Source organism: Numenius arquata, chromosome 10 (assembly GCF_964106895.1).
Source record: "Numenius arquata chromosome 10, bNumArq3.hap1.1, whole genome shotgun sequence".
NCBI lineage: Eukaryota > Metazoa > Chordata > Aves > Charadriiformes > Scolopacidae > Numenius > Numenius arquata.
Genome location: NC_133585.1, coordinates 34,439,964 through 34,465,909, shown reverse-complemented (window position 1 = coordinate 34,465,909; position 25,946 = coordinate 34,439,964). Strand labels below are relative to the sequence as shown.

The window sequence follows — 25,946 nt, the reverse complement described above, 5'->3', positions numbered from 1 at the left end:
GCGCCGCCCGCCGCCGGCCCGGCCCGAGCCCTTCCGGATTCTTCCGGAAAGTGCCGAAGCCGGCGCCGGCGCCTGTCGCGTTGCCGGCCGGCGGGCGCAGCGCGCCTGCGCAGAGGAGAGCAGCTGCCGGTTGGTGCCCGGCGCTCCGCAGTGGGGGGGAGAAGAGAGAGACGGGCGAGGAGCCGGGTGCTAGCAGTAGCCCAGACGGTCGCCACTCTAAGTCTCAAGGCCGGTGGGGGGAGCAGCCATGTCGGTGGTCGGCATTGACCTCGGCTTCCTCAACTGCTACATCGGCGTGGCGCGGAGCGGCGGCATCGAGACCATCGCCAACGAGTACAGCGACCGCTGCACCCCGTGAGTACCGGCCGGGGGGCACCCCCTCCCCACCGGCGCTTCACCCCTGAGCCTGCCCGCCCTTTCCTTCTCCCCCGCAGCCGGGTCGCCGGGGCGGGCGGCTCCCCGTCGGGCCTGTTCTGAGAGCCCGGCTGCTCCTCCGGCTCCCTCAGCGGAGCGGCGGGCGGCTCTGCCGGCCGGGGCCGGCCCGGCGGTCGGTCTCTCGCCGGGCCCGAACACTAGAGATGTTTTAAGCGGAAGCCGAGACGCGCGTGTTGGGGCGGGAAACGCTTGGCGCCCCCCCCACCCCCCCCGCAGGTTTCCACTCTCCGTGTCCTTGAAGAACCGCGCCGTGCGGGTGTTCCACCTACGGCCTCGGCGGGGTTTTTCCTCTCCCTGAGCCGCTTCGGTTTGATGCAGCAAAGATCTCGGCTAATCACGTATTTCCCTAACTCCAGGAGGGTTGGCAGGGCTGGAAGCGTTTTCATGAACGATATTAGGAGGGAGCGGTGGTGAGGCTGAGGAGGAGAAGGCGGTGGGCTCCCCAGGGAGACGCGGAAGAGAAGGGATGAGCTCCCTCTCCCCAGACCCGTTCTTCTTCTGCCGGCCGCGGAATAGCGAGGGCTTGCGGGTTGGTGGGGGGGGCAGCGGCCGTGATGATGGGATGCGCAGGAGGAGGTGGAGATTTTCCTCTTCTGTTTCTATGGGATACGTCTAGGGCTTCTGGAGCTCCATCTGTGCGTGATTTTCAAGGAGGGTTCAGGAATTCGTATAGTACTCGTAAAAAATTGGGGTTCGGATGCGGCTTCCTTTCATAAAAGGAATTTGTAGCCAGCAGCAGAAAGCCGTTTCTGCTGTGTGAGGCCGTGGTAACTTTAGCGTTGCTGTCTCTTTGATCTCGGGGAAATGGAAGGTTTGTTTTGTCTTCTAAAAAGTTTTCTTTACAAAGAAGTTGAGTGCTAAAATCCGAACTGTTTGTATTAATGGGAATGTTCTTGAAAAGTTTTGATACTACTTAAAAAATACATACTTCTAGCGTTAATTCCCAAGAAGGCACTATCTTGCACACGTTTTATGAGAACTGAAATTCTGAGACCTCTCAAATTCTGGGCAAGGAACCCCCTGAAATTGTTGCCCAAAGAGTTCTCAGGCAGCTGCAGTTTCTTTCCTCCTTACAATTAAGAACACTTCCAGTTCTTGACTATTTTTGGAGTGCGTTCTTGTCAGGTAGGCTTCACATAGATTTCCCTGCGTTTAATATTTTTCATGTTAACATCTGAGTAACTGTACTTTTGAGACGTTTGCAAAGTGATTATGAAAGGGGTCAAAGCACAGTTAGCAAGAGAGCATCTGGAGCGCAGAGATACTTAAATTTAGGCGATGGTAATCTCACTTAAAGTGACATTTTTTCTAGCTTTTTTTCTTATCTTTTTTCCAAAATGTAATATAGAAGAACATGAGGAACTTTCTTTGAAATACTATTGTCTTGAGGCAGACCAGAAAAGTCAATAGAAATATAACAGGCTTATTACTGTTATGAAAGTTTATCATAGTAACTAAACCTTGCTTCAAACAGGGTTTGAGTGATGTAGGCAGATCTAGCTCTTAAATCATCAAAACTTTTCTGCTTATTACAGGTAGCAAAGCAGTAAATGAATTCTTTATTTATATATTCTTATAGAGGCGCTTAAGTCATTTAGATACTTGAAGTTAGCTAATAGTTAACATGGATTGGATATGTCCCAAATAATTGAAATACAAAGTTTTGATGTTTGTTGTGTCTATGTAGCGTGGTATAAAAATATCTGAGCTACCTCTGGACAAGCTGGTACGTTTTCATGCTCAGTGTGTTGTTATTAAGCCCATGTGAAGATACTGGGTTAGGTCCTAAAGATAGGACACTCCTGGCTGTGCTCTACAGGGCTAATTGCTCGTTCTGGGCAAGGCTAATTAGTGCAGCCAGCTTCCAGTGTTGGAGCTGGTTCAGGTGCCTGTGCAATACTGCTGTGAACAGTACAGCCTTAGTGAAAGCACACTTCAGTGTTGCTGACAGAAGCAGCCTAGGCTTACGGAAGATATATATTATCACAATTTAATACAGTGCTCTTAAGTCATAAATCCACTATCCCAGTTGTTAAGACATTCAGGTGATTTTTATTAATATTGTTTGCCTAGAACCTATGGCCTACAGTCCAAGGGCATGGGATTGTTTAGCGTTTGTAAAATGTGTATCATCTTTGAAGCTTTAGCACAAGTATTTTAGAAAGAAGGGAAAACTATTCTGCCATTAAGCCTTCCATTTAGTAGAACTCGTACTTTTTAAGGCTTTTGGCCTTAGCATCTCCCTGGGTATTAACTGACGCTTGGCTTTTTCTGAACTGGGAACTCCAGCAAGTCTGCTGTTGGCGTTTCTAGTAGCCAGGTGTGTAAAACTCATGGCAAATGGCCCTTTCAGGCGCTGTGCCTCCCCACTGCGGTTTTATGGAAAACCAGTTGATAGCTCATAATTTTTAGTAATTAGTGTAATTGCAAACTGTAATTAAAATTATGAGGTCGTATTTCTTCAAAACAGTGCAGGAAAGGATTGAAACGTCCTCCCGGTGAAGAGAGTTGCTACCTCGAGAAAAAGTCTGTGTGCTGCTTAAAAGCTCACTGGGAAGCAGGCTGAGGGGAGCGGTGGGGGAGACAGCTCGGTTGTCGCACTTGTTGTATCCTTATGGTGGATGTGCTTCTGAAAGGACTGTTTTGGGTACAGCTGAAGTGTTTGGAGCCAAATAGAGCACAGTTTACTTTTTGGCATCTCTGCTTGCCATCCAAGGGAGGGAGAAGCCATTCATCCCCTTGTGCTGGAAATGAGTAATTGAAGTAAACCATGGCAGGAGCTCTGGTGGGCTGAGTCGTTCTGACTCGATGCTTCTTGCACTGCATAGGGCAAGTAATGCTGGCTGTCAACAGACTCAAATCCTGCATGGAAAAGGTATAAACATGTTAACCATAAAATAAATGTCTTGTAAACCGTTTGCACCCTTTCTAAATTACTCTCTTATCTGACTTTTCTTAATTATTAGAAAGTGTAATTGAGAACTGTAGTGTTAAGCGACATTAAAATTGTACAAGCCATTTGTGAAAGCTGAACTACATATTTGAAAATGTAGGGCAACGCATTGTCTGCTTGCAGCAGTTAAATCTGGAGAAGGTTTTCCATGTTCAGTGTGGTGCTACAGCAGAAGAGGTTGCTAGATAATACTATCAAATTACATACAGTGCCCTCATTGTAGTGATGATGGAGAGGAGGCAGGAAGCAATTGACTGTAGTGACCTTTATGCATTCATTAAACAAATTTGAACCATATGAAATCTGGGTTGTATCTCTTAGTTACTACTGAATGGTTTTAGCCAGATCAATTTGCTTTTGGGGAAAGAGTTTTATTTCAAGCCTGTAACATGAAGGTGTGCAACTTCCAACCAAAGGCAGCAAGTAGTGAGGTGGCCAAGTGGTGGCTGGGGAACTGGGGCAGGCTTTGCTAGAGCCAGAGGTGAGACTGAGAGGAGGGTGCTCAGTGGAAACCTGAGAAGAAGCTGCAAGGGGCCGTGGGCTACCCTACAGCTTCCCAAGACCTTGGCAGCTGGAAGCTCTTCCCAGACATCTCCTCTCCTGCTGGTTTGCAGCGTATGCCTGGTAGTCCTCTGTCATGGGAGGTGCTCAACAGTCTGTAGAACTGGGCGGTTCAGCTACCTTGGGCTTAGGTGTTTTTTTATGTGTAGAACTGGGCGGTTCAGCTACCTTGAGCTTAGGTGGTTTTTTATTTATTGTTGTGTTATGGTTATTGTTGCTAATGGCTCCAACAGTGTGACTGTGGTACTGTCAGATTTCAGGGTTGTTGAGTCAAGAAAACCTGACTGGTAAAGTTCAGGTTTTTAAATTAAATGTCACAGGCTTCTTTGGTTATAAGCTGTGACCCACAAGCAGTCATTAATTCCTTACCTTCATGGTAAGATCTATAGAACACATAAGCTTTTAACAAATTCCTTAAATGCAATTGTAATGAAAACAATTGTGATTGCTTGCAGTTTCTAAACTAATTTGCAAAGAACAAAATAACTAGAATTCCACTGCAAGTTCTGGTGCTTCATGCAATAATACTGTTAAATACCACATCCCTGTTCTGCTACTTTTGTGGGTGGTTTAAAGTGCTATGGAGGTATTCTGTGATGTTTTCTTTTAAAGCTGAATAATTTTTTTTCTGTTTTTACTTAGAGCATGTATATCTTTAGGATCCAAGACCCGGGCCATTGGGAATGCAGCAAAGAGCCAGGTAAATGGATCAAAAACTCTTGTATTACTTACCTGACTTGTCTCCTGTTGAACTGTGGGAAGAAAAGTAATGAATAACTTGATATTTTTCTGTTTTAAAGTAAATATTCTACAATAAGTGTACATTTTGCAGTAACAGTTACTGCTTCAACAGTATTTTTCCTGTATTAAAATGGAAACAACATTTCTGCATTGTTTTGTCATTCAGAGTAAAAAATGTGAAGAAACAGAAAACCTTGTTTGTTTCCCAGTAAAAGACTTTTTTTCTTGCTTACTCATGACAGAAGAATAGAGTACATACTTAAATCTCCACTGGGGGTGGGGAGGAATACTGTGCTTATGTTTTAGAAAAGTTGAAACTGAAGTTGAAGAATGGAAGTTTGATACAGATGCTGGTTGTTGCTTATAATGTGAAATGAACACATCTTAGTAATTTACCATCTCAATTTAGAACTTTGAACAGAAGTAAAATTTCCCTAATCCTCTGTAAATTCAGCTGCAACCTAGGAAAATGTTCCTTTGGAAGGAAAATATGTAAAAATTCGTAATAGCCAGAGTTGAATCTACAAATATAGATCGGGTCTTGCCCTCTTTCTTTGAGTCCATGTATCGTGTTAGCATGCTCAGGACTTCCTTCCACGTAGCGTAAAGTGTGGGTAACTGGAGATTTGCCTGGCAGATATGAAGGTACCACCCGTAGTAGCACGAGCAGTCAGTATGTGCAGAGGCTGTATCACTTTCATTCTGAGAAACTTTACACTTCTTATCTGAGCTCAGCGCCTGAACTTTGCTCGTGAGGTGTCCTGTCAGTACTCTTCCCAGCTATTAAGTTTTCTGTTCAGACTAGTAAACTAGACTAGTATATCTTGGAGAAGATTACCCTGGATTAATTTCTTTTGATAGCTTAAATATTGTGTCTGTTAGGATTTGTTTCTTCTGGTCCTTTCTTTACTTAGAAGTCTATCCTTAAAGTAATTAGGTTGAAATACTGATGAGAGAATAGGTGTGGGGAGGCTTTGTGTCCAGATGGGATCTGAATTAGAGGAGAACTTTAAAGAAAGTGAAATGTGTTAATTTAATGAAGCTTCACAAATAAGGTAATAAACTTCCATTTGTTCCCACAGACAGCCACTTCAATAATACGTAATATGATCTCAAATATTGCATACTGTATTAGAATAAAAAAAAGGTACAGTGAAAATTGATGGCAGCAAGCTAATGCATATGAAAGAGGGAAGTAAATTTGAATTTTTTTAGTGGACTTTATATAGACTTAAAAATGGATGCTTCTTTCTCTCCCCTCACCCTTTGCTTTCCAATGAATGTGTGGGGCTTGACATGGGTCTTCAATACGTGCATTAAGCCCAGTAATACAAGAGTTCCTTTCTGGATGGTCTTCATGTCTGCATGTTGTGGGTAATTAAAATGTCTTTTCCACAGATTGTCACAAATGTAAAAAATACAGTACATGGCTTCAAAAAACTGCATGGAAGAGCATTTGAAGATCCTCACATACAAGCTGAAAGGGTCAAACTTCCCTATGAACTGCAGAAGATGCCAAACGGCTCCGTAGGAGTAAAGGTGAGTAAGAGCTTTGTGCAGATTGTCATCAGTGGTAGAGATGAGCACTTTGGACCTTTGTCTCTTAACTTCCTACTTCAATTGACTTTCATTTTCCTTAAAAAAACCCCTCTAAATATATTCTTACTCATTTTGAAAAGAAATGTCAGGTGATAACTAGTACAATAACACCTTTTATTTTTTACAGAGCCTGCCTTAGCATAGTTTTGCTACATTTCCCCTTGGTAATTCATTCACTTCTTTAAACATTCAGGAAGATCTAGAGTACTTACTCTGTATTACATACTCCTGTCTTCTACTAATAACGCAGTGCAAAAAAGGTGTTGCATTGTCTCCGCTACAGGTGTGCTATAAAACGTTAATTGCTCTGATCCCAAAAAAAAGGTGGTTTGTTTTATTAACCTTCAATAAAATTGACTGCATAATAAATCTGCTGTTACAAAGAGATGAAGAACATTTTATTCCCTGCAGTAACATCTGCTTAAGTACTGTACTTTCTCCAAGATGACCATTGAGGTTTCTCATCAATTGTATTAGCTTCTGTAGTCACATTAGTAGTTTTTCACCTTACCTTACTAGATTTGCCTTCAAATACATATAATTAGGGTGTGTGATTATTAGTCTCATCTGAGTTCAGGTCTTACAGACATGCAGAGACCAAGTCTCAGGAAAAGGAGATAGGGCTCTGAAGAAGCAATCTGAACAAGTTATTTTTAATTAGCTTCCAAAGTAAATTGGTGGAAACCGCTCTTCTCAAAGTTCAGCCTTTCTGGCTTCCGTCTCTGAATGTAGCTATTTTCTAGCATTTTAATTTGGATCAGGAGTGCCCTTCTGAAGCAGATCTCCCAATCATCCTCACATAGTGCACTTTTGAGTTGCTTTCTGGTGGGGCTTTATACCACACAAAGCGAGTTTCTTTTTTTCTGCATACCTGCTGATATTATACCAATTGCCAGTGTAAAGATAGCTGCTGTTCATCCTTCTGAGTTTCCCTGCACAGGAGTGTTTGGGATTGATAGAGAAATGGAAGCCTGTCAGGAATTCAGGACATGGAACCTCAAGTGAAGGGAGAAGATTCAGATGTGTTTCCCAAGCAGGGCAGGACTGTTAGAATTGCCTCGTTTGCCCTTTCCCTGCTTCATGTGCTTGAGTGACCTGTGCAGGAAGCAAACATTCCTTGGGTTTGCTCCAAAACTCTTGGTTTTAGCTCATGTCAGGGCAAGCGTGAGCCTGTGTTCATTATGTATTTTCTGGTTTGGTTTTTTGGTAATTAAAAAAAACCCAAACAAATAACAAAAATCCTATAGCTTTGTGAATAATTCCCTGAGATAACACAGGTGTTAAGGTTTCCCACAATACAGTTTTCAACTGAACTGTTAAGCATTTGTTGTAGGTAGCACAATCCATAGTGTCAATTGATACGGAGAGCTATTTGAGTCCAGAGTCTGGTGTTAAACTTGGGTCTGATTGCTCAAAATGAGAAAAAATGTCAGAGTCGCACATCTTGAGAAAAGTTGAGATGATTTATTACAGAATTGCAATTCTCTGTTTCAGGTGAGGTACCTAGATGAAGAGAGACTGTTTGCAGTTGAACAGATTACAGGAATGTTATTGGCCAAGCTTAAAGAGACTTCAGAAAATGCTTTGAAGAAACCAGTGGCAGACTGTGTGATTTCAGTAAGTTGTAATATATTTTTTGCAATTCTTTCTACTGCTGACTTTGCATAAGCTAGTACTATTTATGCCATGGTGCAATGGTAAGAGATCCGAGTAGTGGATAGAAATCATATTCCCCCAAAATGGGCCTTTATTACAGGTTTTTCCAAATGAGAATACTTTTGTAATCATGTGCGAGAAGATAGAAAATAGGTTAAATCAAGAGTGCGTTTTCAGAAAGAACATACTTCTTAAGCTGATCCAGACTGGCTAACTTCAAGTGCCACCTAGAGTAATCCTGGTAACTGTAGTTCCTGTTACAAATGGGAACCGTCTTATGTGTAAGCTTATCTTTCTCGGGTTTCAAAGAACATTCCTAAAAGCATGTTGAATTTCTTTGTTGTTACCTAGTCGAACATAGTTGGGTTGTAGCATAGTTGATAGTTGCCTGAACTTTATGGGTTTGAGGGTCATACTGGCAATTTGAGAAGCCCAAAGTACCTGCATTTGTCTGTAAAGGTCTTCTTATTTGGCTTGTCTACTTGTGTTTGGATTTTTTTAGCTAGCGTCCTCACCCATGGTGGGGGAATAAGAGGGGAGCTTGAGGACAGGATGTTATGTTCCTGATACAAAGTTCTAAAAGTCTGCTTTTCGCATTGTCTTTGTTTACTGCCTCACTTCTGCTCTTGCCCTGGTGAGAAGTCTGGGCATGAAGTATTGGGGTTATGCCCCCTGTCAGAGAGAGGCATGGGAACTGGAAAGCTCTGTACTTCAGCTGTTAGAAATCCGCTTTGATCCTTTTCCTTGCTTCCTTATGGTATACAGAGACACTTACAGAAAATACCTCCCACACAAACAAGGATCCTTGGTAATAGACCACAAAAGTAGCTAACAAAATAAACTGTGAATGTAGTTCTAGGTCTCAAGCTTGACTGAAGCTGAAGATATGCCAGCTGATTGCAGCCAGTTGCTAAATAGACTCTGCTTGTGCTTCCACTATTTTTGGTGGAACTGAGTGTTGTAGCACACTGTAAGCTGGCACTGTGGTAGAGGTGATAACTGAAAAATAGATACAGGTTCAGTTATAAGTTTAGTTCAACACTAAGTTTAGTTCCAGCAGCACTGTAGTGCTTCTGCAGTAGCTTATTTTGGGCTATGTATGAATATTTATTCTGTAGACTTTGTGCGGCACAAATGCTTTCAGCAACGTGTAATGATTTTAAGATCAAAGACTCATCAGAAGAATCTAAAAAAACCTTTCAGGGTTTTTTTTTTTTTGGTGCTTAAATCTACTTTGTTTAAAACAACCTTGAATGTCCCTTCATTTTTATCATATTTTGAAATTTTAATTAAAATATGCACTAAGAATTACCTAGCTGTTTTATTCAGACTGCCTTACTAATCTGAGGTTAGCTTGTAACAGTTGCTTGTGGTATTGAAATTTATAGGGTTGCTTAATGGGTAAGTCTGACTTCCTTAATTTAAAAAGTCGATACTTCATAATATCCTGTGTAATTATTTTTTGGAAACAGGTACCCAGTTTCTTCACTGATGCTGAGAGAAGGTCTGTAATGGCAGCTGCCCAGATCGCAGGATTAAATTGTCTGAAGCTGATGAATGAAACTACAGCAGGTAAAGGGCAGCAACGCTTCTTTTTTCCTTTTTTTTTTTTTTTTTTTCTTAACCCATTCAGGCTATTGAATCTGTGAGGGCGATGACATACTCCTGTTACACAACTAGGAACTTGCGGAAAAAGTGATCCAACCTAGTACTGCCCAATCCAGCTTGGGAACTGGAAGCACAGCAGCTCTTTTGGTGGTGTTCAGCACTTATGAGACATAATGAGAGTTTGGGTTTGTCAACTTGAAAATAGCTACTCTGCTTCTGAAATAAAACTGGTGTCTGGGCTTACCTCTCTGCGGAATGGGAGCTCGGGAACACCTGAGCTAGCTTCAGAGTCTCTTCATGATCTAGCAAGGGTGTGCAGCTGACCTAAATCCTCAATCGTTGTATTAAATAATAGTATGGTACAGTATTACCAGATGTAACCTGCATCTGTCTGAAAGATTACAGTAAATACGTTATTTAACATAGGCGTGTAGTGGGGTCTTATAATTTTCCTTCCAGCTTACTGGAAGATGGGTATGTTGGAGTAAAAATATATCTCATGGAAGAATTAGAGAAATACCTTTTTATAATCTAGTATTTATTTGAAGTGAAATACATTGAAGGGAAATTTTAAAATGTGTGATCCATAGATTTTTCTTTTTTGACTACTTAATATGTACGCTTTAAAAGCTGCTTCTACGCAAACTACATTTTCATGCAGCTTTTTCTGAAAGCAGACTTGCTGATCGTATTTAGAAATAACTTGAACTGTGTGACTTTTCAAAATATCCAAATCAAGTCAAGTGTAAGTCTGTGAGGTAGCAACAGTTTAAACCTGTGGCAATCCTGTCAGTTGTAGCATTGGCACAACAGTTGTTTCTATCATTTGTTTACTGCCCTCTGGTTTTGGTGAATTCTAGGGTGTAGAAATACATTACACTTCATGGGAACTAAAGTTGGAGCTGTTTTAACCAGTAATTTCTTTTTTTTTTTTTTCTTGATTTAAATTCTCTTTGCTTTTAGAAAGTCTCGACCAACCTTCCAAATGAATGCTGGTATTGAAGTCTTAGATGTGTATAAACTAGTCTTCTAAAACACTTTCTTATCTCTTGAGCATGCTTGAATTTTGCAAAGCTGAGCTAAAATATACTGAAAGTAAGGCATTTCAAAGGAGAGGTGTAGGCATGAGACTTAATCTGTGCAGTTTCACAAATTGCAATGTTAATTTGGCTACAAGAAGAACTGAAATACAAGGTGATGCTTTAGTAGTGTTAGACCTTCACTTGACATCTCTTTCCTCCCTTGACAGTGAAAAATAAAATTGTGTTTTGCAACATACTAAGTCTCTCTGTGATGAACTGCTTTATACATGAACAGTAGTTCTTAAACAGAAGCAAAAATAACCAATCTGATAAATCCTGGATCTAAAAATTTGAATTTATGATGATGCATGTGCTACTGACTTGAAGTTAGTGCTTTGAAGGTGTACAGCACACAGGTCTTACTGAAAAGAGATGTTAAGTTACACAGAACACTCAAGTGTCAATTACATGAAGGAATGTAAGGTAATTTACTACTGAAACTATAAATCAAACAGAAATGAAAATAAAGAACATGGCAACTCAAAATGGTCTAAAACTTGTGACCATTTTGACCCTTATGTTCTATTTGAGGTGTTTGGAGGTGTTTACAAAGAGTTAACTTCTGTATTTCTTTTGGTAGTGCTTTTAATGCATGCTTTACAGTTGTATACGGTTTTCCTTCAACTTCTGTGGGTTGGTGTGTTTCAGTTGCACTAGCCTATGGAATATACAAGCAAGATCTGCCAGCCTTGGAAGAGAAGCCAAGAAACGTGGTCTTTGTAGATATGGGGCATTCTGCATACCAGGTTTCAATCTGTGCTTTTAACAAGGGAAAACTGAAGGTAATCCTTTAAGTCATATAGTAAAATCCCATATTCCTGAAGCATTTCATTGAAATACTGTTCTGGGGAAAGATACTATTTTTTAAAAAAATAAATGCCTATAGTATGTATTTTTGAAATGCTGAATGCAAAAACTTTCTGGGGTGGTTTTTTTTTTTGCTATTTCAGCAAATCAGTTTTTATAAAAGGCAGAAATGAAGTATCCCAAAGCGTGTTCTAAAAAGTGCTTGACAAACACACTGTGCAGGTTTTGTGCCATATTATATCACTGAAACTTTTGCATATTCTGGTAGTCTCCTAAGCATTGTAGTTGTGCAAGTGACTCATCTTTGGGAAACTGTTGAACTCCCTGAATTGCTCTATGATCTGTTTTCCACCATCCGTGATGGTTGAAAATTAAATTCAACAGGATATGCAATAAAACTGAACAGTCTTCACTTCCTGGTTTGGGGTTTTTTGTCCGTGAGCTATGGACAAAATGTAGCTGAATGTTTTTGTAAACTTGTCTTCGGTAGCAAACTGTAATATCTGAGGTCACATGGAAGATAGTAATGAGTTTTTGTGCTTTGAGTAAGTGACACAGACCTGGTAATAGCCTGACAAAATAGCTATCCTAGTCTGCCTTTTCTTCAGTGAGCAAGTAAACTGAGTCGGGGCTGTGGCAAGGTAGAAAATAGCATGGTAGAGGTGATAGTATTTTTTGGGGGGAGGACAGAAACTAAATAATTGAGGAATCATCTTTTTAACTTGTTCTATCTGCCAGCTGCATAGAAGACGGTGAGCAAACCTCAAAGAATATTCCCCACATTGAAGTTGTTTTTAAAGGTGTTAACTTGGAAAACTACTGTCTGTATGAAAGCTATCCCTATATCTAAACAAACATTGTCTAATAACTTCTAATCTTTGTTCTTTCACTTCTGTGTAGGTCTTGGCTACTACCTTTGACCCTTTCGTAGGTGGTAGGAATTTTGATGAGGCTTTGGTAGACTACTTCTCTGAGGAATTTAAGACAAAATACAAACTGAATGTAAAAGAGAATCCCCGAGCACTGCTACGATTGTATCAGGAATGTGAGAAACTGAAGAAGCTTATGAGTGCAAATGCTTCTGACCTTCCACTCAATATTGAGTGCTTCATGAATGACCTTGATGTCTCCAGTAAGATGAACAGGTACTGGGCATTATTGTCACTGAAGTGCAGTGAAGTGTGGTCTCTAAGCCGTCTTGTAACGGGAAATGCTTTCCCTGTTCCTGCAGAGCTCAGTTCGAGCAATTGTGTGCTGCCCTTCTGGCCAGAGTGGAACCTCCTCTAAGAGCAGCTATGGAACAAGCCAGTAAGTAGGAGTTAATTTAGTTACTACTTTTGGTTCAAGAAAGTAACTAGTAAGCCACTTATCCTAGATCTCTTTAATGATTATCTTTTTAATATATTTTTGTATTTATTAGAATTGCAAAGCTAAGTACTGAAAAGTTAAATGTAAGTTCCATTCATATGCTTGTCATGTATGCATGATCCCTTTCCTGCCTCATTTAGTGCACATACCACTCTGCAACCTTGGTTCACCCTGCGTAATGGAAGAGGTTGGCACTGTGATAGATAATTGCATTTAAAAAACACAACCGCACCAAAACCATGATGGGAAAAACTATTACTGTTTACTGCAGCTGTCTGGCCAGCCTGTTCCATATGTGACATATACGTGTCCTCACTGACCTCAGAATTTGGCAGTATGTTCTTGAAATAAATGATCTGAAGCATGTGCAAATAACAATTTCCTTACTTTTTTTTTTTGCCTAATGTAGTATAAAGTAGAGAATTAGACTTTCACAGGAAAAGGTTTTACCCCTAATTCCAGCATTTTCTACTAAAAGAAAGCGAATAATTCTGTGACTTGGCTGGGTAGCTATTACAGAAAGTAAGAACCTGAGTAACTGCTGAGCAGAGCTGATCAAGGATTGACAGTTGTTGGAGATCACTTTATGCGCATATCTTGAATTCAGAATTTAAAAGTTACCCTGCAAGCACAGTCTAATATTTGTTATATATTATTAGTTAGGGATTTCACGTTTCTTTATTGACAACCAAAATTAAACCAAACATAAAATGAGGTATGTTTGGGTTTCATTTTGTTCTTGTTTGGGAGGGGTGAGGTACTGTCCAGTAGTGCAGGGCTGCCAAAGAAAACCCAATTACGCACACTTGAGTTTGTGCACACTGGAAAGGGGATGCATATGGACAATGCATTTTAAGGAAGAGCTGTCTTCCTTGACGCTTGGCTTCTGCATTTTCCAGGATTATGCAACTAGAAAACTTTGTATCCTGCAGGAGGAACAAAGAGTTGGAATAGGACACATCATGACAAATCTGGTTTAAAGATCTTGTCGGCCGTTGAATATATTCAGGGCTTGTCACAGTGTCTAGATAATAACAGAACTCTTTTATCTGTTTTTTGGTTGTCCAAAAACAGCTTTTTGCTATCTTGATGGTAACTTAAGGCCATGTGCTCTCTTTTTCTAGAGCTTCAGCGTGAAGATATCTACAGTATAGAAATAGTAGGTGGGGCTACTAGAATTCCAGCAGTGAAGGAACAGATCTCTAACTTTTTCTGTAAAGAGATAAGCACCACGCTAAATGCTGATGAAGCTGTTGCAAGAGGCTGTGCCTTGCAGGTATAGTTATTGAAACTAAACTTCAGTACTGCTTCTTTAACATCATGTACTAATGAAATACAACTAACCGAAAGCAAAAGGTACAAAAGCTGAAACAATATGTAGGGTCTTGTTCTTTCAGCAGTTGGTGACAGTGATCATGTCAGAAATTATTGTATTACATTTGTTAATTTGCTGCTGTGTCATGTGGGAAGGATGGTCTTGTTAGAGACCTGTTAAATGAGATGACCCAAATTGCACCATTCCATTTCTGTACAGTCATTTGGAAGCTTTGCTGGGTATCTTTATTGACAATCACTGGGGAAGTAGCATCCGTTACTATTATTCAGTTAAGTCTTTCAGTTCAATTAACTTTCTACTAAGCATAGGAAGTTTATGTTAAAATCCTGCAATAAGCAGGACGTCCATGTAACATATATGAATTGTAGCCTTTTTGCACTTGGGTATTGATTATTGTGTTTGCTGTTTATTTGACTACATGGATATAATAAAATTTTGTTCTTTGTTTTCTAGTGTGCAATTCTTTCCCCAGCTTTTAAAGTACGTGAATTTTCCATCACAGACGTTGTTCCTTATTCTATAACATTAAGATGGAAATCATCTTATGAAGAAGGAACAGGGTAAGTTGTTTGGTGCCTACCAAAAAGTGTGTGTTTCTGTACATAAAGGAAAATTTTGAGCTGTGGGAGTCTTGCAAGTTTTAATTTTCTTGTTTTGCATCATACCTCTTGATTTCCGATTACTGCTTAATAACTGGAAATACATTTAATTATAAAATGTTGGTGTAGAGTTGCTTAATTTTTGAGAAGTGTGACATAGAATGTGTAGCCCAGCTTTGAGACCTGCAGGCCTTCAACCTGCAACTCTTGTCATAAACTGACTTAAATTATTTAGCTGCTTGGTTAGTAGGGTGACTGATCATTAACATACCTTGATTTTGATTATCCATTGTGTTATGCTCGGTGGTTTAACCTTAATATTTTACTGCTTCAGGGAGTGTGAAGTCTTCAGTAAGAACCATGCTGCTCCATTCTCAAAAGTAATTACTTTTCACAAGAAAGAACCTTTTGACCTGGAAGGTTACTATACCCATCCGCATGAAGTGCCTTATCCCGATTCCAGAATAGGTAAGAACGTGTGAATACAAACCCTATACGCAACTCCTGTTAATAATGGGAAAAGTGGTTCTTGTTTTTATAAGATAAATCACTTCCACATTTCCTAGGTTATAGAAAAGCCTAGGTTCAGAAAGGCTCAGCACAGTCATCTTGGTTTAGATGAAGTGATCAAAGAGTATTGGCATCTTCTTTTGGCAGTTCCTAAAAAAATGTACTTCCTTCATTTTATCTGTCTTCACTGTTTCTGAATGCTTAAAAAAAGTAGGTACAAAGACTTCAGTGCTCTATTGTCTGGTTCTTTCAACCTCGATAAAATGGATAAGGATCTTATGTGCTTGCCAGCCTGGATTTTTCAAAGAAATTGTATCAAAGGACCTGTGAGCACTAGACAGTTATCTGTCCAGACAGGTATCTGTCGTGTCTCTTTCTATTAATCTAAGAACATACGAGATAGGCATTTCCTGAACTTAAGCATCTGTAGTAGAGTCTAAAGTATTACAAGGTATGAATAAGTTTCCTGGTAGCTAATATGACCTTCCTTGAAGTTAGTGGACTCCTCAGGTTCTTAAAACTAATTAACAATTTTATTTCCTGATTTACAAATCCAAGATAAACTTGGTGCTACCTGTTTAGCTGTCTATGCAGGAAGTCTGTCATCTTTAGGAAAGGACATTCTCCTTTACATGTGTACAGTCTGCTTCATTTGCACTAAAATTTCCAGTAGGTTGCAAAATAAAGTATCATAGAATGGTTTGGGTTGGAAGGGACCTTAAAGATCATCTAGATCCAACCCCCCTGCCATGGGCAGGGACACCTCCCACTAGACCAGGTTGCTCAAACCCCATCCAGCCTGGCCTTGAACACCTCCAGGGATGGGGCACCCACAGCTTCTGTGGGTAACCTGTTCCAGTGTCTCACCACCCTCACAGTAAAGAATTTCTTCCTGATATCTAATCTCAATCTCCCCTCTTTCAGTTTAAAACCATTACCCCTTGTCCTATCGCTACACTCCCTGATAGAGTCCTTCCCCATCTCTCCTGTAGGCCCCCTTTAGGTACTGGAAGGGGCTATAAGGTCCCTCCGGAGCCTTCTCTTCTCCAGGCTGAACAACCCTAACCCTTCCAGCCTGTCCTCATAGGAGAGCTGCTCCAGCCCTCTGATCATTTTCGTGGCCCTCCTCCAACAGGTCCATGTCCTTCCTGTGCTGAGGGCTCCAGAGCTGGACACACTGCTTCCAGAAGCCTTGATAAGCACTGTTCATTCTCCAAAATGTCTAGTGCATCCATGTTACCAAATTCAAGTAGAATCTTTTATCTCTGTTAACATTTTATTTTTCAGTGCAAAGTTTGAGTTACGTGGATGAAAGAAACCATTCAAGATGAATCGGAGTAATTTCTCTAGTGTGATGGTTAGAAAAGGCAAAAGAGAAGCATAACACCTCATAAAGTGTTATGTTGACTTTTTTATCAAATACAGATAAAGCAAAAACATCTTAATAATTATCAGTTAACTGATAATAATAAGGGAAACAGGCTTTAGTTTATCTAGCTGTGACTTACATTGTAGAACTGACAGCTAAGAAGGAAGTTTCCAAATAGTTTATTTAAGTGACATGAAGCTGCTATTTAAATTAACACTCTTCAAGGAAGGTATTTGATCTTTTTTTCCTCTTTCACTATTTTTTGGAAAAACAATTAAAACCATTGTTGTTTTTTCGAGGGCGCTTCACTATTCAAAATGTTGGTCCCCAACACGATGGCGACAATTCCAAAGTGAAGGTTAAAGTGCGTGTCAATATTCATGGCCTTTTCAGCGTGGCTAGTGCTTCTGTAATAGAGAAGCAGAACATAGAGGGAGATCAGAATGACACACCCATGGACACTGAATCATCAAGTAAGAACCAAGGCAGAGATGATGAGCTGGTATGTAAACTTGTAAATATCTACACTCTTTGTAATTCTGACAGAGCCCATAATTAGAGATTAAATCATAGTGTATAGCTTTTGACAATTACTACTTCTCCACCCTTAAATTCTTTCTTCAGTTATGTAACACGTTTCTTCATGTCTGTCATGGTGACATGTGGCACTAAGAAAGCAATGAGAAGGTAAAAACAGATTCTAAAGAAAATACTTTCTCATTGTTCTTTACCAGGTGTCTACTAGTCCTAGCATTATCCAGTGTTGGTATAAAATGGCAACATGTTTAATGAGAAGGGTTGTGGGTTTTTTACTAGATTTTCATTGAGTAAAAAATACATGGTATTTCTTTATATATGGAGAACTTGTTCTTCATAAGTGCCCTTAGTGAGAGAATGTTTATTTACGTACTTCAGTGTTGGCAGTTCTTAAAAACTGGCTTGTAAGCCCATATGGGAAAAATGACTGGAAATAAATATGCAACAGCTTTGTCATTAATACTGAGAAATTAACAAAATGATGTTCTCTCATTCTAGTGCAAGGAAGATCAACTCGGTGCTAGTGCGCTGCTTACTGGAAGTAGATCACTGAGAGTAGTGAGGTGCAGCTATTACACTTGACAGCGTAGAGTGGAGGAGTGGGTGCCAGGGAGTGCTTTGCAGCGGGGAACAGCACGCCAGCAGTGGCCTTGGCAGCCTTTCTTTTTCGCTTGTGCCTTCTATAGCTTGGGATTTTGGTTATGTCACAGCTCACAGGGGACAGAGATGATAGCGTAGAGAAAAAGAGGATAAAGCAGTGGGCAAGCTGCTGCTTCACACTCCTCCTGTCTTTCTGAGACTGCAAAGTGCTCAGCAGTGACCTGTGTCCCGGGCTGTCAGACGCACTGAGGGAGGGTTTCCTTAGGGAGTAAGGTTGGACAGAAACCAAACATTAGAGGAAGGGGTGAATGTGTTTGCTGTCATTATCTTTTCAAATTTGTCCTTAGCAGCTTTTCCAACTTCAATATATTACAGGAATTGGAGCAAGTGGTTACATAATTAGCATTACAAAATTGATAAAAGCAACTCTTTAAATATTATACTGCTTTCCAGGAACGTGAGCATATTTGAAACGCCAAACATGATGCAGTTCCTTGTAGACAAGTGCTCTGCATCTGATATTTGTGTACAAGTGGAAACCAGTTGAAAGTGACACTTAGTGTAATAGACGTGCTGCACGTGGAGGTCACCAGGATGAGTACACTGTGCTCAGTACAAGAGTAACCACTTCCATCCTCAGGCTTTCAATTTGTAGTTCTGCCATTCATCTAACACGTCTTCTGTTTTACAATGGTGCTTGTCAGCCATTACCTTTCATTATTGAGGATGATACCCTCGACTCTGAGGAGGAGGTTTGTGGTGTACATATGTATTATTTCCCCCCTCTAGCTTTTCTGTGTAGGCAAAAGAGTTCCTTCCAGTTGTTGCCTTTTCTGTGTGAACAGTAAGAACAATAAATGAGGATTATGTCTTTTTCTACTCTGAAGTGACAAAACTTAAATTTGGTAAAAGTAGCCGTCTTGTTTTCAACTTATATCATTAAAAACTGCTGAATCAACTAATATGCCTAATCTGCAACATATGCACCTGTGCTAAAGTTTGAAATCCTTAAATAGCTTTTCCTTGTATTTTGCAGAACTAACAGTAAACTATTTTACATGCATATGTGGTTTGTGAATCCAGGAATCTTAATTCCTTGTAATGGAAGTAATCTTAGACCTTTCAGACCTCAGCTACAGCTCGTTATTTATTGGTGCTCTGGATGTCCAAGTATTGGAATCACCCTGAAAACTCTAGACTTACCTGTTACTATGTTATTAAAAGTTTTTTTTCAATGATGACAGGGAATTGTATTAAACTAAATCAAGTGATCAGCACTAGTAATTAGTAGTGTCTCTTAAGATACTTAAATTTGGAATGAGGCGTAGGTGAACTACAGATAAATTTAGGTGAAACTTTCTTAATTTTGGGTGGCAGGGAGGCAAGACGGTTGGTCATGTGCTCCAAGAGGCTACCACAGAAACTAATTTTTATGGTCCTATGAGACAGATACAGGTAACAATTACAATGACTAAATTATTTCTTTGGATTACAAACTTTAAAGTTTAGGGGAAAAATGATACGAGATTGAAGTTCTGGCTGTTCCATAGAGAACCTGTTGTTATTGCCCGTGTTGGTGGTGTGTTTCTAGAATGTTCTTCACATACATTTTATATGTATGTATTCCTAATTTAAAATGAAGGGAGTATTCACAGGGCTTAGTGTAATTCTTTAACAGAGGACACATGGCAACATTATTTCAAGGGGGACAGACAGAATAGGAATGTCTATTTAGTTTGAGAAAGATAGGAATACAAGTACTGTATCAAAACACCTATTTAAACACAGTGAATCAAAAATTCTCAAGATGGATTCTGAAGTCCTTGTAATAGTATCTGTGATCTGCTGTAATTGGTGTCAGTCTTAAATTGTACAGCAAACCTCTGCATTCAGTTATGTAACTCTTTTTCTAGGATAAAATGCAGGTTGACCAAGATGAAGGTATTCAGAAAAGTCAAGCTGAACAACAGAACCAAGCAGATGAGGAAACTGAAAATGCAGGAACCGAAACAAAAGTTTGTATTCAGTATTGATAAGGAAATGTGATGTTGCTTCCCTTAGACTTTCTTTTTGCCCAGTGTTCTCAAAGTCATTAATGTTACTAGTTGCAAACACGGGACTGTAGTTAGAGGAGTGCAGCTGTATTGAAATGGTTAAGTTAGGAATCCTACCTTAGCGCTTCTGCTTTCAACACAGTATATGATTAAGACTTGGAAGTACGTTTCTGTTAACATAGTTTTATAGTGAAAATGGAATTTAGGGAAAAACTTAGGAAACGTGATGAAGAGTATGTGGTGCCTTTAGCTTTTGAACAGGTTTCCTCAACAGCTCTTCACATTATGTTTAAAGAAATTAAATTCTACCAGTTTGCTTCAAAAGTAAGGTAGTGGTGATTCTGAGTAGCAGAGGAATAATTAGGTGCTTCATTTACATATGATTAATTTGTAGCTGTCATACTAGTTTCATTTGTCTCTTTTCTTTTTTTGAGCAAAAAAGCAGTAATATTTCCATTCTTGAAAGTTACTTAATATTGTAAATCTTTTTATAGGCTGCTTCTGGAGACAAGCAAGATCATCCAGCCCAGCCAAAGGCTAAAGCAAAAGTTAAGAGTATTGACCTACCTATACAGGCAAGCCTCTATAGACAACTGGGACAAGATCTTATTAATTGCTATATAGAAAATGAGGTAAGCAGCATAAGCAGATGATCACTCAAATTAATGACACTGTAAATGATTACCCAGAAAGTATTTGCAACCATAAACTTCCTGTCTAATTTCGAATTCCTTGGGGGTTTGTCCTTAATTGTAAGGGGTTTTGTTTTGGTTGGGTTTTTTGGAGAAGTTAATCTGTTTCAGTAGACTTAACTACCCAGATGTCTGGGTTTGACTATTAGCCTGTCATTACCCAATGTATCAATTCCATTCTTGGGCAGGAAATGGCAAGGATTGCCAGTAAAGGCTGCACAGTGTGTTACAGGAATGCTAATTGTTATTGACTGACATGATACTGGTCATGAGTAGCATTTGCAGGGGTTTTCTGGCGCTTTGCAGAAGCTGTGTCCTTAGTTCTATCACACTTTTGCCCTTCAAGTCCCGCATCAGCGGGGAAGTGTTACAACATGTAGAAAACCTGCTTTTCAGAGGATCCTTTCTGAACTTTCTAGGTATAAGCTCCACCAGCATAAGCTCCTCTCTGAACAATGGTCAGTCTGAAGAATAAAGTATGAAATAATTTTCAGAGGGCAGAATGATTCCTAGTGACTTCCAAACCAGAGTCAAGACTTGTCTTCACTTTTAGTCTTGCCTTTGGCGGTCAGATCATAATTGATACCTGATCCATTCATGTTGAAGCACTTGCCAAACAGTTTCCAAATATGAACTCATTTTTTCCCCCATTCCAGTTCTGCCTGCAGTGAAGATGACAAGGGTGAAAATTTTAACCAGTAATTGTGAATTAGCAGCCTTCTGCAAAGTTCTGTAGTACAGGTTCAACAGAGTAATCGTTAAAGTTGACATTTGAAAGGCACTTAGTTTTAAATAAGCTTTTCTCTACCCTAGGGGAAGATGATGATGCAAGACAAGCTTGAAAAAGAAAGAAATGATGCTAAGAATGCTGTTGAAGAATATGTGTACGACTTCAGAGATAAACTGTGTGGAGTCTTTGAGAAATTCATCACTGAAGAAGTAAGACCTATGTGTTTCAACTGTTGGAAAAAATTCCTTTGTATTTATAAGTTTTGAGTGTGGATTACGTGGAGGCTGCAGGGGTCTTTTGGACTTGTTTCAGAATATGAAATCGATTAACTTCACGGAAGTGTAGTTTGAACTTCACTTACACCTGACATTTGACATGCAAGCATGCAGAGTTCTTTATCATCTGAGAAGTTCCTCACTGGCAAGGAAAGATTCGGGATGCAGGCAGAAAAAGAAATTCTTTGGTAGGGGTAGGAGAGCAGGAGGGATCACCACGAGCTTCTAAACGGTGTGAGTGGTAAAATCAAAATGAGCAGAATTGGAGTGTCTGTAGCTCTGTGTTTTATTGTCTAATTTCATTAACTTAGACTTGATTCTTTCCTCATTTAAAAGTCCAAGTAACTGTGAAGAAAGCTGTACGCTGGGCTTTTGCAAAACAGTATTGAAAGAGCACTTGTCCTGTAGTCATTTCTCTGTAACAGCCACCTAAATAAAAGTGGCCGGTACACAAGCAACCAGTTGAAACAACAAATGTCCAGCAGCAGTGTTAAGGTCTGCTCTCTGGAGTAGGTGGTCATCAAGCCAGCAATGCAGGACAGACACCTTTCCAGTATAAACTCCAGGGTGTGAGGCTGTCTTTCCTGTACCAATTTCAAAACAATCTCTTACATAAGTTACAGGGATAGATAAGACCTTTATTTCTAAATAATTAAAGATAGAATCTTTGTTTATAGCCAGTAGAGTCCAATTAAAACAATTTGAACTACATGTATAGATGTCCAGATTTGTCTCTTCCATTCTGCTATCAGAGAACCTGAGGAGTACAACTTCCCATGTCAAGATAATACACAAGAATATTAAGAGATGCATGTACTTCGTTACAGAATCAGGCCTGAAGCTATGGAACTCCTATAAACTTCACCTGCAAATCAGATTAGTAGGGCTGCCTCTCTTATCAGTCTGTGATTTCCTTCACTACCACTTTGACTATTTTAAGCTGATAAAACAGTCTGTTTTGAATAGGGACGTTTCTTTGTGTTGGGGGGAGAAGTCTCATAGTTGTTTCTGAACAAGAGTATCCCCAACTTGCTTCACAGGATTCAAACAAGCTGACCTTGATGTTGGAGGACACAGAAAACTGGCTTTATGAAGATGGAGAGGACCAGCCAAAACAAGTATACATGGATAAGCTTCAGGAATTAAGAGTAAGGTTTTAAGTTTCTTTCTAGAAAAACTATGTATGTTTCGCAGTAGGGGTATTTACATAAATATATATGGCTAAGTAAGCAAAGCTCTTCTAATGAGGCATGTGTGTGTGCATACCCATGTATGAGTGTTGTAGATCCATTAACTTAAGTGTGGACATTGTGGACATTCAGGTTGTAGCTGGATGTAGTTTAGTTCAGTTATGAAACAGAATATTTACAACTGGGAACACAGTTTGGTTTAATGTCAGTTGTGCTCCTAATTTGAAAACAGTCAAAATGAAGCAGACTGTCACTAGTGACAATAAAATTAGTTGCTATGGAATTTTCTGTCAGCCTTGTTACAGTCTGAAAGAGGCTTTTGAGTAGTTTGACTGCTGTCATGGCTAGTCAGAAATACACTCCAGAGTACATGCTCTGGTTTTCCTGTTTTCAGTGGTCTTCTATAGCTGTATCATAAAACTGTATGTTTGGTGTCATTTCTAATGATAAAAGCTGAAGAGTGATTTAACGGTGGCCTCCACTGTATTACTTAATCAGTAATGACAAAAAACCCCACTTAAATACTTCAGATTTTAAGAATCTAATGGGAAAATGTAAATTCTGGTAAATGACTAGCTACTCTGTTTGTAATAAGTTTAAGTGTGTCTCTAGCTCATGGGCTCCAACTGTTTTCTCTCAAGTCGGATTTCCTTTGGGGAAGGGATAACCGATGGAAACAGAAGTGTAGATCCTGGCAACGGCAAGCCGAATAAGGAACAGGCACTACTCCTGTGTTGAAAGGCCCTGAATAGATGAGGAGTTAAAGGCAGCCTTCCTTCCAATGCCATGTTTCATTCTTAGACCAGACTAAAGTAAACTTATATTTTATCAGGATCTTTGTGCTTATGTTTCCAGAAATTTGGACAGCCTATTCAGGAAAGATACATGGAACATGAAGAGAGACCAAAAGTTTTAAATGAACTGGGAAAGAAGATTCAGCTCCTTATGAAAGCAGTAGAAGCATACAAAAATAAGGTAGAAGCAAATTATTTAGGGAATGAACTATTATTGGGTGCTTGAGATTGGCTGTAGAGTTTTTTTGTGTTTAAAAAGAAATCCTATAGGATTACCTGTTAAGCTGCTTTAAAACAGCTGTTGTGCTTCTGTGCCTGACAACTTTTAAGACTATCTGTTGGGGTTAGGTAATCAAACTACAGGGAATCTCAAGTACTTTTTTTTTTTTTTCTTGCAACTTCATAACTAACCTGTGCACTTAAGATCAAAATTTCAAATGTCTAAAAATAATATGATGTTTGTCTTGCTCTATGTCATTCTTCATACAAGATGCTTGTTAAAAACTACTTTTTATTGGGTTGTAGCAATGTTACCCTGTTTCATTATGTGTCCATGAAATTCTTAACTGGGTGAGAAGCATATATTAATTGAGGATATACATATCTCTTTCCTTAGGATGAAAAATATGATCACCTAGATCCTGCTGAGATGGAAAAGGTTGAAAAATACATTAGTGAGGCTATGAATTGGTTGAACAGCAAAATGAATGCCCAGAACAAACTAAGTCTAACTCAGGATCCAGTTGTCAAAGTGGCTGAAATACTGACAAAATCTAAGGTAAAAAAAAAAATCATTGTACGTGTTGCATTCTTAGTTTTTCTTTAACAAGATTTTTGCCTCTGGGTTGACCTAGAATATTACACGTGCAGAGATTTTAAAGCTCTGAAAAGATCCATAGAGCGGGAGCAGCACTTCTATCAACGTTCACTTCTGGCTTTTGATTTACAGCAGTACCTCTGAATAACCCTTTTTAAAATATCCTGAGTTACAGTACTACTCTTGCTAGAAAATGAATTATCATATAGGCTCTTAACAGATTGGAAGCTCTTTAAGTTTATAGACTTAATAAATTTGAGAAGTCCAGCCCTTGAAAATTAAATTCCAGGTCATTCTGAACCTGAAACAAATTTGAGATGTTGTAGCTTAATGCAACTTCTCTGCCACCAAATGAACTTGTTCTCTTGCTTCTGTTACAACTAGGAATTGGATGGCTTCTGTAATCCCATTATATACAAGCCCAAACCGAAGATAGAACCTCCCAATGATGGGCAGTCAAAAGCTAATGGTGAACACAACGGACCAGTGAATGGACAGAGCGGTACTGAAACAAAACCCGAACCAGCGAAGGACAACTCTCAGCAGACCAAACCACCTGGAGAAATGGAAGTGGACTAAATCTTGCATTTCTGTACTTAATTAAAATAGTGCAAGTAACCACAGGGTCCATTCTTTTTGTCTGGTACACACCTCAGATGTTCAGTTATTCTTAGCCAACCTTCTGTCATTTGTTGCTGAATAGTTTTGAAAGTGTTTTATATTAAGTACACTTCTGATGTTCATTTCCACTGATGCTGCTTATGTGGAGCTTTAGCCAAATGTAGATTGTATAAGTCAGTTTAAGCTTTCCCAATATATTTTATATCAAACATACAGAATTGATATATAAATGGCAACAATCTACCTTATTTAAAGCTTTTATTGTGGATAAACCTCAGCTCCTTTATTCAGGAAAGGATACTGTATTGCACTACTGATGCTCAAGTGTAGATCTAATTGCATCTTTATTTTGGAAAAATATTGGAATTGAAGTGGCAAAACTTGTCACTTGAAGCACTGACCTTTTCTAGTTATTGTATTGTTGTAATTTAAATATTAAAATAAGAGGTTAGTTGGCATACTAGTCCATCTTGTTGATGTACCATGAGAATTGTACGGTCTTTTTCATATAAACTCAATAATATAAGCTTAACCATTTTTAAGATTCCCATACCACTAAGAATCTTAGTGACGTAATGGCCCTGCCATTATGTACATCACGTACTGTGCTTACCGTAGGATGATGCTAATGATAATAGTGTGAAGGGGTAGAATGTACAAGGACTGTCGGATGGCATTCCCTTGAAAATGTCTTATTGCACATGTTACTATTTCCATTTCTTTTGTTTTGAATGAAATCTATACCTTGATCACATCTTATGCTGGGGAGGAGAAACAACAGAAATTGTGCTGTGCGGGGTGGATATTAGCACCCTGATTTTGAGGTTGCTTAAATGCTGTTTGTTGCGAACTTGAAAGAAATACTCAGAGCTTATTTAAGCCTTGGGACTCAGCACATAAGCCTTTTGGTCAAGGATCTAAACAAAAGAGCTTACAAACTGGATATTATTACCCCAAAGATGGAATCTACTTGATGAATTTGCATAGCTTACCAACTGTCTTTGGCCACTTA

General features: G+C 39.4%; 1 protein-coding gene across 5 annotated transcripts; it reads left to right on the top strand.

Annotated features, from left to right (window-relative positions):
- Positions 1-96: 96 nt before the first annotated feature.
- Positions 97-25,471, top strand: HSPA4L (heat shock protein family A (Hsp70) member 4 like). 5 transcript variants are annotated; one of them, XM_074155236.1, is made up of 21 exons: positions 106-354; positions 4,592-4,649; positions 6,089-6,229; positions 7,784-7,906; positions 9,418-9,517; positions 11,284-11,417; positions 12,343-12,587; positions 12,674-12,750; positions 13,935-14,086; positions 14,600-14,706; positions 15,080-15,213; positions 16,924-17,126; positions 18,466-18,522; positions 19,478-19,486; positions 19,675-19,776; positions 20,310-20,447; positions 21,321-21,446; positions 22,553-22,660; positions 23,558-23,677; positions 24,113-24,274; positions 24,698-25,395. In XM_074155236.1, exons 1-21 carry the CDS (start codon positions 248-250, stop codon positions 24,890-24,892), a joined length of 2,598 nt encoding a protein of 865 aa, XP_074011337.1. In that variant the 5' UTR covers positions 106-247; the 3' UTR covers positions 24,893-25,395. The 5 variants fall into 5 exon arrangements, with proteins under 5 accessions (XP_074011338.1, XP_074011337.1, XP_074011339.1 ...); XM_074155237.1 differs by lacking the exons at positions 18,466-18,522; positions 19,478-19,486 and having other exon boundaries at positions 97-354; positions 24,698-25,471; XM_074155238.1 differs by lacking the exons at positions 18,466-18,522; positions 19,478-19,486 and having other exon boundaries at positions 19,675-19,780; positions 20,323-20,447.
- Positions 25,472-25,946: the final 475 nt, after the last annotated feature.

What these genes read in the sequence shown, in the direction of transcription:
- HSPA4L (XM_074155236.1), top strand. Translation starts at nt 248, where the DNA reads ATGTCGGTGGTCGGCATTGACCTCGGCTTCCTCAACTGCTACATCGGC. An exon ending in TACAGCGACCGCTGCACCCC is followed by an intron (nt 355 to 4,591) that starts GTGAGTACCGGC and finishes GTTTTTACTTAG; the next exon opens with AGCATGTATATCTTTAGGAT. An exon ending in GTCTCCAGTAAGATGAACAG is followed by an intron (nt 12,588 to 12,673) that starts GTACTGGGCATT and finishes CTGTTCCTGCAG; the next exon opens with AGCTCAGTTCGAGCAATTGT.